This window comes from Balearica regulorum, chromosome 9 (assembly GCF_011004875.1).
Source record: "Balearica regulorum gibbericeps isolate bBalReg1 chromosome 9, bBalReg1.pri, whole genome shotgun sequence".
NCBI classification, from domain to species: domain Eukaryota; kingdom Metazoa; phylum Chordata; class Aves; order Gruiformes; family Gruidae; genus Balearica; species Balearica regulorum.
The window spans coordinates 28,884,546-28,901,403 of NC_046192.1; the positions used below are offsets into that span (position 1 = coordinate 28,884,546).

At 42.0% G+C, this 16,858-nt stretch overlaps 1 protein-coding gene across 2 annotated transcripts in view; it reads right to left on the reverse strand.

The window, feature by feature from the left end:
• Nucleotides 1-16,858, reverse strand: part of MED12L (mediator complex subunit 12L) — a 149,625-nt gene that overhangs the window by 19,272 nt on the left and 113,495 nt on the right. For both annotated transcript variants that reach the window (XM_075761763.1, XM_075761762.1), the window contains 14 exons: nt 16,485-16,626; nt 15,504-15,624; nt 14,684-14,785; nt 12,851-12,964; nt 11,261-11,460; nt 10,521-10,709; nt 9,483-9,557; nt 9,170-9,360; nt 8,681-8,842; nt 5,950-6,061; nt 4,687-4,776; nt 2,236-2,345; nt 1,596-1,731; nt 915-1,076 (listed from right to left, as the gene is read on the reverse strand). In XM_075761763.1, the coding sequence (XP_075617878.1) occupies nt 915-1,076; nt 1,596-1,731; nt 2,236-2,345; nt 4,687-4,776; nt 5,950-6,061; nt 8,681-8,842; nt 9,170-9,360; nt 9,483-9,557; nt 10,521-10,709; nt 11,261-11,460; nt 12,851-12,964; nt 14,684-14,785; nt 15,504-15,624; nt 16,485-16,626 (1,906 nt within the window). The remainder of the gene's footprint in view (nt 1-914; nt 1,077-1,595; nt 1,732-2,235; nt 2,346-4,686; nt 4,777-5,949; nt 6,062-8,680; nt 8,843-9,169; nt 9,361-9,482; nt 9,558-10,520; nt 10,710-11,260; nt 11,461-12,850; nt 12,965-14,683; nt 14,786-15,503; nt 15,625-16,484; nt 16,627-16,858) is intronic.

Sequence of the window (16,858 nt, forward strand, 5' to 3'; positions counted from 1 at the left end):
TTCCCAGGTCAAATGAGTTCTCAAATGTAGGATTCTGCTTGAAAAGCGAATACTTTTGTAAGAGCTTCTGCTGCTCAACTCCAAGTCAAATCTAATTTCCTTTTTTGGCAACTTTTGTGGAGTTGGCCGATATCAGTCAAGACTCTATATTGCAAAACTGAGCAAGCTCACGTCAACACTCCTCACATGAGCAGTTACAAATTGACTGTGTACTCTGTGGATTTAACAAGAAGGGCAGGCAGCAAACACAATGAGTGCATTTTACACAAGTCAGAAAGCAAAAGGTTACCCAAACTCTCAAATTTGTACGAGTGGCATAAACCTGTTTCCATTAAAGATGCACATATATCTAAAGCTCTGAGACCATCTGCAAGTATCAGCGAATTGTCAGGGAGAGGAGGACGGAATTGCTGGGGTGCTGCTGCAGGGGTGGTGATGCTGGTGCACGGTCCCAGTCACTCCGGGCTGCTCGAACTCCTTCAGCCCGGCTGTACCAGCTCCCCTCGTGCCGCTCTGAACCCACTCCAGGTTTCACACTCTGCCTGACAATTTTCACACAGGTTGTGCAAACAAAGACTGTGCAAGAACATTTGGAACAGAAATGCATTTGCTACCAAAAAAGGGTCTGTCGTTTGCACCTATTTTTAAAGGCATTATTCTACAAGCCCAGCATTCCTCACGTTTGGCGTCACTGCTCATAGAAAGCCTACCTGTTTGAAGGAGGGTGCATTGCTCTGGCTGAAGCACAGCAATGACTGAGAGTGCGTTAGAAAGCTGCGCTACAGCAGAAGTGCAATGCTTTTACGATACTGCATGTAGGCGCATGTACTGTACAAGCTGTACCTGTTTGCTTGAACTTCCTATGCTTCAAAAATCATGGAAAAACTGAGATGAAAGCAAACATTTACTCTTGCCTGTTTCTTATCAATGGAGTCAAATCCTGCAATTTTGTTCCCCTTGGTGTCGATCAAGGATCCCATGGGCTCACAAGTAATAATGTCACACGTCTGCTTTGGCAAAGGGAGCAGCTGGCGAACCTTGTCAATGCTTTCTGACCGCTTGTCTCCCAGCTCTTTCTAAAGAATAAATACATCTATCAGTCACACAGAAAGGGGAGAGAAGGAAGAGAAACAATGCACTGCTTTCACTATTAGAAAAAGTCCCGTTTCTGGATGAATCATTTCCTTGTACTTTTACTAAATTTAAACAAGTGGCTTTGCAAGGGTTTTTGTGTTTTCTTTTGCTTTTTTTAAGAATGTAAGTTATCTTTTCATCTCTTGTTTGAGCAGAATATAGAAAATACATATTACAAATTAAATACAAATCTATTGTCTCAAACATGAATGAAAGTAACTAAGTGTCTTGCAGGGTCCCTAACTGTAATTTAATACGAAGAAACTATTAGAAGTCCATCTTCCCACACCCCCATTCCTGTATTTTTATTTTCTTCTTTTTCTCCTTGTTATCAGCAGTGCTGTTTCAGTCTCTCCTCTTTTTCCAAGAGGCATTCCCAGAATTAGAAACCACAGGATTACAAGAGGAGCACAGAATGCGACTCAAAAGAAATGTTGAAAAGGACAAGACATAACACTTACTTTTAATTTTTTCACCAGATTCATGTAAGCCCTTTTGTTTTCCTCAGGCCCTCCTTGGGAAGCGTTCGACAAGTCCGAGGCAAGCGTCCCGTTGATGAGGACGCCCAGCATATCAAGCACGGTTGTGAACAATTCGCTGAGAGTAAAGACAAGTATTACCCGGAGGAACTACCGATTGCTGAGAGATCCGGGGACAGACGCTCACGGCAAAGGCCACAAACGCAGCTCTTCAGACAAGCCGGGGTGTTCCGGGCTTTCTGCATGCACACACATCCCAGCTTGCATGCAGAAGCCCCAGCATATACGTGCAGGTAGGCTGTCAAGACGTGCACACGGATCTTATTATAAAGCCCAGCTCAGAGCTAAGACAGCACAAACTGCTAACAGACAGTCGTTAGGAATTATGGGCTCCGACTTAGGAAAGTGCTCAGGTACGTGCTGGTTAAGGAAGAATGTAAATAGCGGCTCCAGAGCTTTCCAAAATAGAGGTGCTGCCCAACCAAGACCAGCACTGAGCGCGTAAGTTGTACTCAAGCAGTAATAGGATAATAGTAAGAAAAATATAACAATAACATACATGCAATCTAAACTTAAAAGCACTAAGGATAGGAATTAGCTTGTTTAAATAGCGCAGACATACTTGTTGGTCTGCATATCAACAGTTCCTGAAGTGATTATCTGGAGGAGCAGAAGTGCCCAGTCTGTGGTCCACTGGGTACTCCTCTGCACAGTGTCAAACATGCCACCTACCTGCAAAATACACAGCAGATAACAAGGTTCTGCACATACTTCACAGGTGCACCTTCCCTTATCATGTGTATTACTTCTGAATAAAACTGCTGCCCTGTCCCATGAGTTCTTGTGTGCTGAATGCCATCTTGAAGTGCTGACTTTAAATAACTTTTCCTCCCCACCCCATGCTCCCAGTAAAAAGCTTCTCCTGAGAAGGAACTATAGAAAAGCAAAATGTAATTACATTGCTCCTTCAGTTTCACATCTTCGCTTTCATGTTTCATGCAACAAACTGAAGTCAGCGAAAAAATTCTCAGCACTGAAAAGGTGTTGAATTAAAACTTCATAGTTATCACCTTCCTTCCGCACACAAAAATCAGACAATAATGTCCAGTGCAAAGAGAAAAAAAATCTGAACAACATAGCATTGACTGAAAATGAAAACTGCTAAATGATGTACTTTACCCTATGAACACCTTTTCACTATTTCTACCAGTCTAGTATGACACTGTAAAATATGCCTTGGCTTTGAGAAGGAGCCATTTTACCAAAACTCATCCTTCAAAGGATCAAATCGCAGTAACACAAGATACCCACTCAGGTTGCAAGCCCAATTACCAAATGGTCAGAAGAGTCCAAATCCCGAATTTCAAAGGTACACCACTTCTAGCTAACAAAAGCTCAGCTCAAGCCTTCAGACAGTGACAGCCCTGTGAAAGACAAACACCTCCCTGTTGCACAAGCTGATGCCCGAGGGAGCTTTCATCAGGCTGACACTGCTCTCCCCTTACTGCTGCGCTGCAGCCCAGGGTCTTCCTACTCTGCCACGATGCCACTGTCACTTCGTTGTTTTGCACATCATCCCTGCACCCAGTGTCGGCACCAAATCATCTTTCCTGATGCTTCCCACTTCACAACTCTCCAAAAATAAACCTTTTTATTTTGTCATCTTTATAATCACTCTAAATCCCTTCACTCTTTGTGCTTGCAGTTGTTTCACTTCACACAATTCTTACCAGTGCTTAAAGCTTATTTCAGGGTTCTGTCTTGCCCAGCAAACACAGAGACTGTTTCAATCCTCAGTACCTGCTCTTAGCTCCTAAACCTTGCTGAGTTGGTATCAAAGATTACTCCTTGAACTACATAAGTGGTTTATGGTTTACAAAATATAAAATCTTGCTGCTTTAATAATAAACCAAATATTGCCCATACCAAGAGTTCTCCCAACCCATGATGAAGTACCTGTCTCCGTGGTACTCAGGGGCAGGTGACAGCTGCTTTACTTCAAGCACAGCCACAGCAATCCCCAATCAAGTCCCCTTGGCCTGAGCCAGCGGCAGCGTAAGGCCGTGCGTACCCCTCTGGTTGCACATCTAAGCAGCTTCCAAAGAGGTGGGAAGAGAACAACGCTGTACTGTTACTCCTACCTTGGTGCTCCCTCATTTGGCCTTACGCGCAGTCTCCACACACCTACGCACTGTGCTAAACGAGCCGCGGGGCCCTGACATCCGGTAGAGAGCTTTCAAGAGATGTGGGATGTCAGAGAACTTGATGGAAACTAAGTTGATTAATACATGTATCCAAGTAGCAGCAACTGAAATTGCGCAGGTAAGTTAAATAGCCAAATGTTACACTCCCCAAGAACTCTGAAAGTCTCAACTAGATTATTAACTGCCTAATTCCAGAAAATCCTCACATGTTACATGGGGATAAGCCATCAGCAGACAATGGCTTTGAATGTCCACAAAAATATGACACATTTCTGAAAAGTTCCAGGGACAGTGAAGGAAGAAAGCAGCACAAAAATAAGGCGCAAATAAGGAATAGGCTGTCTTTCCCATTTATTTTTTATGAACAGTGTCCAAACGTTACGGCCAGGAGGCATCAGCTGAAACAAGAGAGATGGAAGAGCAGAGGTGACACCAGTGGAGCAGAGACCACCCCTGTGCCAGGGTAGATGGGACACTAACAGCCCGGGCTGTCCCTGGCCAGCCCCACTTGGGGCCACCTCCAGCCCAGGAGCCCCAGGTCAGGAGCCTCAGCCTGTCCCCATGGCCCTGCCTGGCCATGCCAGGGCTGCCTCGGACCCTGGCTTCCCTCGCCAGGGACCCTGAGCCCCCACACCATGGGCTGACGTCCTGGCATGGCCTCAGCCCGTCCCCACCCCAGTGGGGGTGCCTGATGCCTGGGGCTGCGGGCTTGAGGGACCCCCCAGCTGCCTGCTCTCAGGGAGCCCTGGCCCCCATGGTGCCCTGACACAGTGCTGCTTGCTCCTTACACCTACTCCAGAGGTGCTACACCTACTCCTAGCTGCTACATCTTTTTATAACGTCAGGATAACCACGTCCATTTTTCTTACCAAGTTAAGACGAAGTTGTAGGGCTTCATGCATCATTTGCCTAGCTTTAACATCGTCCTGGTACCGTTCTTCCCTCCAGTTACTAAGGATCTAAGAAAAAACATTTGATTAAGGTTATTTTCTTCCTGTAAAGGAATGTTCTCCCTTTGAAATTAAAGTATTATCCATTATCTATAAGGAATCATAAAAGATTTTTAACCTTTTAACCTCATCCCTGTTTAAGGCTTAGAGCAGATTAAGCAAACTATCGGGGGAAAAAATTAATTTGTAAAGAGCTGATAATCTGCTATCAATTGTGTGACTAGATCTTCCTGTTGTGGCACAAAGAAAATAAGCAGCTTCCTGATGCATTTATTAAAAATATGGTTTCAAACACCCTATTTAACTGTTCACCACAGGTAAGTAAATAGATCTCTTGCACTGGATGCAGCTTCCCAACAGGGTCTGGAGGGATCTCAGGATGAGACCAGCTGCATTTCAGGGGAGAATGCATACAGCAAAAGGAAAGCCCAAGTGGCAGTAACACCCAAAAAAACCCATCAAAGGAATGAATTTAGCTAGGATGTGGACCTACATCATAGCCTGGACCTCAGCTGAGAGGCAATATGAGAAAATAACGGCTCTGTGGGTATCAATTTTCACTGTCACAGAAATTCATAGAAACTAAAGACAGAAAAAAGTAAACATGCACCCACTACACTGGGCACTGTGTATACTCATTTTAAAGACAGTCTTAAGGAGCTGTTGTAGGCTAGAGGATGAACCGGATGGGAGCAGGACGTCTAGAGCAGGACCAGCAGATATGAGCAAGCACAAGTGATCCAAAGGAAGAGCTGCAGGCAATGGGCCAGTTTGGGACTAGCAATATTGTTTTTTAAAATATGACAAACTCTTCATCTGTACCAGCTGGGGAAGTTGAAGGGTCTTCCTAAAGAAGGAAAGTTTCAAACTTATAAAAACTTTTTATGATCAAGTAGCGACTGAGAAGACTGTTCCTCTCAGGACTAACATATTTTATTATTTTTCCTGGAAAGAACGGAAATCAGACTCAAGTTCATTATGTTTCTCTGTAACAATTTTAGCAAAAAGATGTATTCACTCTCTATAAAGGAACAAACACCTCCCCATTCTTCCTTCCTTGGACTTCCTTTTAGCATACCACTGCATTATAATTGTCCTGGTTTTACACCATCGTACATACATAAAACTGATGACACATAAAACACGTAACGAAGGGTGCTCACGGTTACGTGCTTGTTTTACCTGATTAACTTGATTCTGCAGTGATGTTAGAAGCCCTTCCCGTTGCTCATCCTGCCCCTTAAGGCAAGTAAGTACCAATGAAAGGAAAGGTTGCTGACTCAAGAGAGACATGCTTTAAGAGAGGCAAACACAGAAGTCAATTAGTAAAGTTACTTTGATACTTCCCGTCCTCGCTCCCTTCCTTGTTGGTCTACTTTTTTTCCTGGAAGTGGCATTGCCTGCATCTGTGTCTGTTTCTGGTTTAGTAGATGAAAGCCTTGCCAGAGGAATTAAAAGAACATGCACACAAGACAGAGCACCAGCCAGTCCAACGCACGTGTAAGGCATGTCATTACTGAGAGCCCACCTAGCTCAGGGCATTGAATGACCAAGATTTTTGCATGGACAATTTAAGGCCTGACTCAGAAACAGAACACGTTATTTTACAACTGCTTTAATTAACCAGGGATATAATTTTAGTGGAAATTAGGCAGACAAAGTTTCCAATCCATGTTAGTGGTGTGAGGTGAATCCCAAGTGGGTTTCCTTTGGAGCACCGATTAGAACGACAGCTGCCTGAACTCCACTAAAATTCTAACACGGCCTTACTGTAAGTAAACTGAGATGCAGCTGTAGCTGGAGATGCCATACCAATCTAAGTGCTTTCAGATTTTCTAATTTTTTTATTTTTTTTAGATTTGTGTGTACCCATATACACAAAGATGAATTTGGAAGTACAACATGTGAAGTAGAAGTTAAAAATGTCAGCAAAGGGACTGGAGTAACAGGTCATGCAATGATTTTTGCAGTTTAGGTATTTAAGCTCCTAGAAAATTACATGCATTAGTAAACACAATATAAATACATATCCACACATACACATGTGTATTTATTACACGTATTCATTTCAACAGGTTTTTTAATTTGGCATTTAACCTCCCTTCAACAATTTAGGTGATGATTAGGATAAATGAATGGCAAAATCCCAAGGTCCCATAAAAGGAGCAAAATAGAAAGTCTGCGTTTTCAAAAGTCATGTTAACCAGTGATTTTTCAGATTTTAGGAGCAGCATGGTTCATTTTCTTCTTCATTTTCTCATGAATTTCCATAAGGAAAATTTACAATTTCCCAGACAGTTGTTATTGCGATTGCTATCCCTGCCACACAAAGCAGAGTTTGAAAAAAGAAAAAGAGATCTTCTATATGTTATGTGAGATTTCATACTTTCCCATAGTATGATGGGTTTTGTCACTCACAGAGCAGTAAAGCTTGTTTTCAGTCAAGAACAGATATTGAAAAGTTTCAAAAAGCACACAAATAATTTATTGTTAGAACTAGAACAACTTTGTAAATGCTTTTACTTCTGTGAATAAGCAGCACTATGGAGGAAAGGCTTGATGGTTTCTATGGGCATTTTATCTGGGCTTTGAAAGAGGCTTGGTTTAGATTTTCTACACTAGAGCTCTCCCGTAGGAAAAGAAACAGAAGACAGAGAGAGGTTCCATATTGCTTTCTACTGATGCAAGCAGCGAGAGAGCCAGTGAATCACAGAAAAGTGCTGAAAAGCCCAGAAACACCTAACAAAGATCCGGAAAGCAAGATGCCTTTTTTATCCAACAACAGATGGAACAGGTATTACAAATTCATCAGAAGGACGAGGAAGAGATGGCTTCATAAAGCTAACACAAAGCATACTTAACTCAAAAACTGAACATGGCAAACAGAACTTGTACAGGTCAATACATCCCGTAAGAAGCTTATTAAAGAGACAGTCCAGATGAACTAGGAGGGCCAGCACAACAGAGAGTAATGGGCATACTGCAATTCTGATGGAAGGAAAAAAATTACATTTTCTAACCTTAAAGGGAAAACAAGTTAGGTGGAAGAGGCCGGAAAAGAGTACTAGATTTAAAAGGCTCCACAGAATTTAATGACAACCACAAGTCAAAATCAATACACGCACCACAGGTTTACAAGAGCACTACAAAGCGGTGACGCCCAATTATTGGCCCCACGCTCAGGGAAAGCACACTGCATGAACATCGAAGGTGATCAAAAGACAATGCACAGTAGTAACTCATAAGAACAAGGAACTCGTGGTGGGACCATATCCAAAAACCAAATACCACAAGCCTTTAACAAGTGATTTGTTTTGTTGAACAACTGTACTTTGGAAGAGCTTCACGACAAGAAGAATGGTTGGTATTTGAAGCTAAGAGAACTTGCTATGTATAGTATTTAACGTAACTTCTATCGTAACTCTAAGAAAGTACAAAAAAAATATAGGCACTGTGGAAGAATATTTTACTAAAGGAAAATCAATAACCAGTAAATCATTACAATTCTCACGCACTTGGAAAGTTAGAGATGAGCTTAAGCTTAATTCCCAACAGGAATTAAGTCACATCTTACAACACTTATGGGATCTTAATGGCAAGAAAAGTGGCCTACTGCCACACAAGGGAAGAGATGACAGGTGCTCTAACTGTTCTTTTAAATCTCTACCATTTCTCATCACCAAGCTGCTGACTGGACACTGGAAGATGTGTTACAAAGCCTTCACATTTCCTCCTCTGAAACCAATGATATTTCTTCAATCTGAATGCAACCTGAACCCTGTTTGTGGTTGATAATTTTTTGCTTCACAAAAGTGAACCAATGAGGTTTTGTGAGCCAAGATCCACTCCTCAGTACACTCCTCCTTCAAAAATACCTTTCAGTTCTGCGTACAGGGATTTCCCAAGGGCATACCTTTTTTGTTTCTGTCTATCTCTTTCCTTCTTAGAAGATGACCCCAAATGCTGACCTTTCTCCAGCTCCTCTCCTGCAGCTTTCAAGACCCTACCTTGAACTGAGGTAGGCAGTTTTGCAATCAAGGGAGCCACCAGCCACACTCCTCGCCGCTCAGAGGAACTAGAAGTACAACAAATTTATTTCAGCCAAAATATCCATGTAGTTTTGCAACCAGTATTAGCTGTTGTACGACTGAACTGCTTTTATTAAAGTAGGTGACACAATGCATCTGGAGTAACTACTGTGGACTGAGCAGTCACAATTTCTGGTTTCCAGAAAATTCAAGAACAGCAACTATATTTACTGTTAAACAAAAGTAAATAGCAGTAACCTTCAGGTAACTCATTTCTGTACGTTCCTGTTTCAAGTGCAAAAAAGTCTAGGCAATCTACACATAATTAAGCATCGCATTGGCCAAAATAATTAAAAAGGTGCTACAAAAAATACCTTAGGAATGTCTTTTTACCATTCTGTCTTGTATTACTTGTGTCAGCATTTCCAACAGAGTTTGGATTGAAGAGGCCTATACCAGAGTTAGAAGAGTTATTGTTTAGATCAGCGGATTGCTGAAACACCTCTATTGTCGCCTTTGCAATATTATCCAACAAGCTGTTCATTTCAGCCACAGACCCAGAACCCTACAGTAAAACATAAGTAAACTAGCACATTCATGGTATGTTTGCTCATGGACTACGTTAAAATTTAACATACTTATTTGCATTAAATATTTAGATAAGAAAGTCTGAAAACAAATACTCACAGGCTCCTTCATGCACTGTTTGATCATTAGTTGCAGCTCCAACCAAGACTGCCGGAGTGTCCACTGATCTAAATTCTAGGTAAGAATTAACATGAGAAATACAAGTGTCAACACTTTACAGGTCTGAAGGAAAAAAAGTCTCATAATTGAATACATTACATGCAAAAGCCTCATCTTATAAGCAGATCATCAGTCACTATTCTTTTTAGTAGCCTAGTGACATCCCAAAATATCAGACCTATTAAAGAATGTCTGTTAACTTGCACATCTTTGCAGCCAATATTGTTACTCAGTACTTTTAACTGTGCAACTTTTCTGAATAAAAATCTCACTCTCTGCAAAACCTGAGTTTAGTTAAATATGAATGTAGAAAACATAATTTGTTCTTTCATCAGTAATTACATTAATCCATGGCGTTGCCATCCAAGTGGACACGTTTGTATTTAGCACAAGGCCACCCAGACACTATTAAAGTAAAAGCAGCAGCTGAAGCGATTGTTCTGCAGGACACTGATCGCTGTTTGTCCTGGTCCAGATATCGCCGACTTGATTCTTCACAGCTCTACTCAAGACAATCCATTTTGTACTTTAAGACATGGAGTGTCCCTAACGCAGCTGAATTTGAAGACACGATCAGTTTAGGACTGCCTGTGAAGGCGTCTGAGCCTTTTCCATGGAGCAGGAGTGTCTTTCACCACAGTACTGTCACAGAGCCCTACTCCCACCTCAGCAGCCCTACAAGCAGCTCCCTTTTCAGTGGCTGCCTAATGACTGGCAATGATGAACAACAATGATGAGTGTGCTGCACGCTTGTTTCCTCCACAACTGTGGAGTCAGAAGTAACGAGACACCAGAAGTCCCACAAGAAGACATTTGCCGCAGACTGGGGATCCTGAGCACATACAGTCTTTAAAGAGGAATCTAATGCTTGGTTGCACCAGAGGCTGCAAATCAATGTCACTTGGGAGTGCTGCTGAATGACGGGGTTAGAGTCAGCGCAACACAGGTCGTTTGTCCACCTTTTCCCCACTGCATTACCTGAAGTATGCGTTTGATGTGCTGCCTCTGAGGGTTGTCACCCTCCATGCACTCTTTAACGCCATGAGGGTAACAGATAAGTTGAAGGAGTTTCTGTGCTTGTTTGTTTGAAAGAACAGGATCCAAAATAAGATCTTTGTCTGTGCACAGCCTCTCAGGTTCTTTTAAACAGTGCTCTCCAACCCATTCCTGTAAGTAATCAGATAACAGATTCACAAGATAGGCAATATTAACTTTTGGTAAGCTAAACAGAAAAGTGATTTTTCCATATGCAAAACCTGAAGTGACTGTGGTTAATGCAACATGTGAGATTAGAAACGTCTTCTGTCATTCAGTACCACCTGAAAGTATAAGACTGTTTACAGGTTTTCCAAAATTCATTTCTTCTATCCTTGGAAAGTGACTTTGCAATAAAACAAATGCTACTGCAAAAGCATTTGAGCAGACAGCTGATGGAATGGTCCTACTGTCTTCTCAAAGTGCTCGAGAGTCAGGTAGGACAAACAAACACCTCAATTCTAACAGAGTGCAGGGAGATGCTAATAACTAACTAAAGCAATTTTTTTCCCCCGCTTAACATACTACTTGGTGCATAAATTGTCCAAGCCAGGAAACCCAACTAGAACTCAACTATTGAGTTGACTTCAACAGTCTTTTTGCACCAAAATGTATGTTACACTTTTCAGATAAAACAACATTGTTTCTCCAAATGAAGACAGAAGAGTAGTTTTACACATTACCTGTTGGCAAATTGTTCTTAGCACGTATCTAGCATACTCGCTTAAACTAGCGGTTTCTATGGAAACAGCTTTTCCACATGATTTCAAAGTGTGAGAGGAACCCCAGATTTCATCCTCATTGAGTTCATCTAATAAGCCTCTCATATGGAAGTCTTCACTCTTCAAGGAGCTGACACTGTTGCTGCCAATTTCTGCGTCACCTGTACAGCAGAAGCACAGAAGCACAGGGTGAACTGTTACCCAAGGCCCCGAGCCCCCAGACCGCTTACCCGCCAAGGGACGCCTTCGGAGGCACAGGCCAGCTGAGGAGTAAAGCAGGAGTGAGGCAGTCGCATTCAAAAGGGCAGCACTAACGGACTCTGAAAATCACCATGTTCAAAGCATTGTCTGCTTGCTTCATTTTGCATAGCATCTTGTGACTGGGTATTTCAGAAGTAGGAAAAGGTTTATACAAATCAAACACAAATAAAGCCACTACGTGCTCACCAGGAAAAGGTCTGTGAGTGAATGGAACTGCTTTGGCAGATAAGGAAGAGTTGGGTTTCTCGCTCTTCTCAGATGTCCCTTTTCCAAGTATTCTCTCTTACTTTGATTTATTAACACTCCACGGATCAAGAACCCCAGCAAATCAAGTACAGTCTGTAATAACTAATGCAGGGTGCCAACAAGAGACATCTCCGAGTATAGTATTTTGGTACAGGAGGAGATGTGCTGCAGTGAAGGCACAAACTAACGGCGTGCCTAAACCTTCCTTGGTACCACCCTGCACCAGACCCTATCCAAACCACGTCCCTGCAGAGAGATGAATCCAGGTGTTCACACCACACACCATTAATGAGAAATAGCACATCGCAGCACTCTGAATAGCAAGGGAACATAGATAATGGCCATAAATGTATTTCAAACTCATTCTCAGATTCATCAGTCCATCCCAGATGGCTAACAGCTTTCCCAGTACAGTCACATCACCAAGGATCATGGGGTTTTTGAGGCAGTTCTGAGACACCGGCCAATAAAGGCACTCCAGCTGGAGGTAATCCTCTGTGGGTATGTCCACATCTGGAAGCTCTTGCTTGTTTAACTGCACATTTACTTAACTTCAAAAATACACATCACCAGAGGTCACAAGAGCTTTAACTGAACTTAAGCCAAACCAAAGCTCTGAGGTGGTTATTTGTTTGGAAAAATAACACACTTGTCGTTTGTGGAGAGTTGCTTAGCAGTGATTCTTTTGCACTTTCCACAGTAACAGACACACGTGATTTGTGGTAAAACACAGAAAAAGGTGGGAAAAATGATCTGAGACCGTATTTCCTCTCTGTATTTGAGAGGGACTCTGTGGCTGGGGTAAGGGTCAAAATGTGAAAGTCAGATCAGCTGGGGCTGACTCACCAGAGAAAAATTCTGTCTCTTGACCTGTGGGGGAAATGCCACTCACATGCTACAGAAGTACGGACAGCATCCACATTTTTCTCCTGTCATCAGGGTTTTCCTTTCCCAGGAGCATCCCCAGGGAAGTGAACTAGCACGATCTGTTTTCTACCTGAACGCTAGAACAAAAACATTACACGTGACTCTGCGTAATCTTACCAAGCATCAAAATTGCTTTTAAGACTGCAAACACAGCTCCCACTTCTATACTGTTGTGAGCAGCAGCCAAGAGGTGACGATCACAGGAAGAACGAATTCCAGGAAATAACTTCCCTATGGAAAGAAGAGTAAATCTTGTAGAAAGTGGTTGTTATCTACCGACTAAAATTTCCTTTGTACAAAATCCTTCTCATCTACAATAGCTACAGAAGCACAATAACTGAATGAAGAACTGAATTTTCTGAAATTGAAACTGAAGACCTACAGGTAGGTCATTAAAATCAACTGGGATGCATGGGTATGATGTATTATTATCAAAATAAGCTATGATCTTTTAAATAGAAAAAGGAGCCTGTCATTTCACTGTGTCCACGTAAACACTGAATTTAACTACCATGAGACACTGAAGTGTATTTTGGTTTTGACTTCCCAGATTTCGGAAACTACGTCCCCTCATGTAAGCTTCATAACAAATGAGGCAAAATGAATTAATATAAATGCCTGTTGCACAGTTAAGCCGAAGTCTGCAGCTCAGCAGCAGACTGCAAAAGAAGTCAGTGTTCTTCTAACTTCACGGAGAAGGTAAACAGACTGAAAGGCAGGGAGGGAGGGAGACAGGAAGGATGAATCCACCACCTTTCTCAGGTGGTTAATTGGGCCATGTGTAAGACAAGACTGCGACGTGGCCACATTGTGTTTGATTTGTAGAGTTGAGACATGATTTTTCCTATCCATTCAAATCCACTTTTATTTCTAGGGAAGCCTGGGACCATGTAACATATGTCTGTTCCTCAGACAGTATTCTTCATGCCTCTCTTACTTGTTTTCCTCAAATACGCAACAAAAGCTCATTCATTTCTGGTCAAAAGAAATTTAATATTACTTTTAGATGCAAGATTTTGATACCACTGAAAAGCTGAATTTTTTTTTCTTTCAGTTCCGTTTTTCCATAGAAATAGTCTTGTCATCCAATTTGCTGAAATAGTAAGTCAAAACACAGGTTATTTCCAGGCTTGTTTCCTTTTAATTGTCAAGTGCTTGTTCCTTGCCTTTTTCCTTCCTCTTTTGGTCTGTGGCAAACACACACAGGTCAGACCACAGAATATTCAAATTTAAAAGGAAAGAGAATTCCATTAATATATTCTGAGAACTATTTCCTCATGTTTCTTCTGTTGGACTAGATGCTTTATTATACCCTATTTAAAATCACATTTAATTTCAATTTTCATGCAAGGCTACCGAACTGCGTGATGTGAATCCCTACTAGTTTCTATACCGCCGCAAGATGAGCCACTGCAGGAGCCGTCACTGCACCGACAGAAGTTCACACGAAGGAGGGTGGGGACTGTGGTAAGTGCTACCCCTGCCAGCAGCCACACTGGCACAAAACCAGTATTAATAGGTCCCAGAGTCACACGACTGTTTCAAAGAAATTCAAAAGCAAAACAAGAACTATTGACAGAACAGTTCTTCTAAACGTGTTCCTCTTTGCTGAAGTGTACACAGATGCTGTGTTAAAAATTAATTTTCTTTTTTTAAGATGTAATATCAATATGGCTGAGTTTTACGTCAACATTATGCCACACCTGGGTGGCCAGGTGTTGGTAAAGAATAAGTTTCAGCAAACTTCTATCGTTTTACATGAATATAAAACATCTCCTAAACAAGTGAGAATAGTATGTATCAACTTCTCATGAGTGACACTTCTGTAATTTTAAACAGGCTATTGTTTCTACTCGCACTATGGGTATTTTCACACATGAAATGTGAAGCCATCAAAAACCCTCTGGGTTCACTTTCTGAAGCGAAAGGCACACACAGCAGGCCACTTACCTGCTCCCTGGGGAAAGAGGCAGACCTGGGGTGTCCTGAAGAGGTGCAGGAGTAGCCGACAGGTCATCCTCGCCCCAGGCTCAGCATCCGGATCTCCACAGGCTACGGAAGATGGGACGTGGACATCAGACATCTGCCCAGAACCTCTCAAGTCCCAGTGGCAGGCCTGGAAATGTTCTACCTCACAGCCCCATTTTAAATGGGAATACAATAATTTCATCAACAGGAATCAGCATTTATGGCCTTGAGTCATTAAAAACAGGAAAGGATAGTATGGCTTTTGGTAAGCAAGAGATGTAATTAATGGCAGAAAAGAATACATGGCTAAAATGGCTTTTGACAGTCAAAGCAGAAATAAGAAACACAAATCCAAGCAGTAAGTGAAAAGAAATGTGTGAAGTGGCCGACAAAGAGGACCATAGCTACAGTACTCCAGGGCTGGAGGCAAAGACGATGAGGTCAGAAGGAAAATGCCAACGTCAGGCAGATTGATGCCAGAAGGAAGTGCACAACCTGAGTAGATCTGGCAGACATTTGAGCATATAGCGCAGAGCAGAAAAGAGCCGTGAGCAGAAGGTGAGGCTGCATAACAGAAGGGGACAGTGCGCTGTCAGCAACTCTGATACCACTTGTCACGTGTGGGTTCTCTGATCTAACTTGGCGTCGCTCCTTTTGGGAACTGCAGGGACACACATGCTGCAATGCATAATAGGTGGCATTCCACACAAGAACGCGGTTCAGAACACACTACTTATTCAATCAATGGAGACTTCTTAAGAAGTCTTTTTTCATTTAAGTTTATCTCTTGGTAATTTCTTACCAGCTGCAAGAAGAGAAGGCAATGCAACATGCTGAACTACATCTTCCAGAGAAAAGCACTGCCGGGCAATCAGCACAGCGATGAAAGTGGCCAGGGAATCGTGGAACGACAGGTCGCTCACCTCGAAGGAAAAACATTGCAAGGCTTCACACAACAGTGCACACACCACTGCCATGATTGTTAAGGAATTAACGATAAGAATAAACAGTAACGTGTTTACGCATAAGCATTTGTCTCTACATTTTAATGCATTTCCCAAACATTTTATGGCAAATACCAATAGCTCTGAACTTCACTTTAACAAAAAACCTACTTCCACAAATTCTGAAATAAAAAACATTAGTCTTATAAAAACTTGAGGAAATTGTATCATTCTACAAAAACTGGTAACACCAATGCTCATTCCTTAGCTTCAGGACAAGAATACATCCCCAAAGTACACAGCTTCAATCTGTTCCCAAAGGCATATGTAATCAAACTATAGATAAATATATTGAATCAGATATTGGGTAACATTAGTCACCAGAATCCTGTTGACTTTAACAGGACTATGGTAACTTACACCGGGTGGGTAAGGAACAGCAAAGTGCACCACCCCTTCTACAATCTGAGAATCAATGCCAAAACAGGGTCTTTAAAATCCAAATAGTGATTTGCACATCCATCAGCATTTTAGAAAAAGTATATGGACGTGGCTGCTCCTTTCAAGGAGTACCTTTGATATTCCTTATCATTCCGTAATAAAGAAAAAAAAAATTACAAAGAGAAAACTCTAAGCACTGCCCAAATTCTACATTAACCCTGAAGATGCAGGAAAGAATAAAAATCAATCAGGATTCTCACTGGAAGTCTTGAAAACTCAAATGGATACAGGACTAAATTTGTGTGCAGCATTTTGTATTGAATGGAAACCTTACTACACCTCTAAGCTCACCCCAGGTAAATAGGTTTAACAGGTACTTCAGCAGCTATTGAACTTACATCCACACTGCAGAGCAGATCATTGAAACCCCAGACGTGATTTGAGGAGCAGCAAAGAGCTTTTACGACCCCCAACCACTCTGAGCTGAGCACTGTGCAGCATGCCGTCAGCTCTGCGCAAAGGTTTGCTATGTCATTAATCCTAGGAAAGAAGAGAAAAACTAATACAGAAGCAAGATATTTTGTAAATAATAAATGTTTAGGTCAAAGCAGGTCAGCGCTTGGCAGAAGAACTGGTGTTTCCTTACTCAAGGTGGGGGTTTATGGCCAAATGTGACTATGCTCCTGTACATATAACCTAGTGGTATTCAGTTGTGGACAACTGGAGCATCTGGGGAAAAAACAGTACGTGACTTGCACCCTGTAACTTGCAC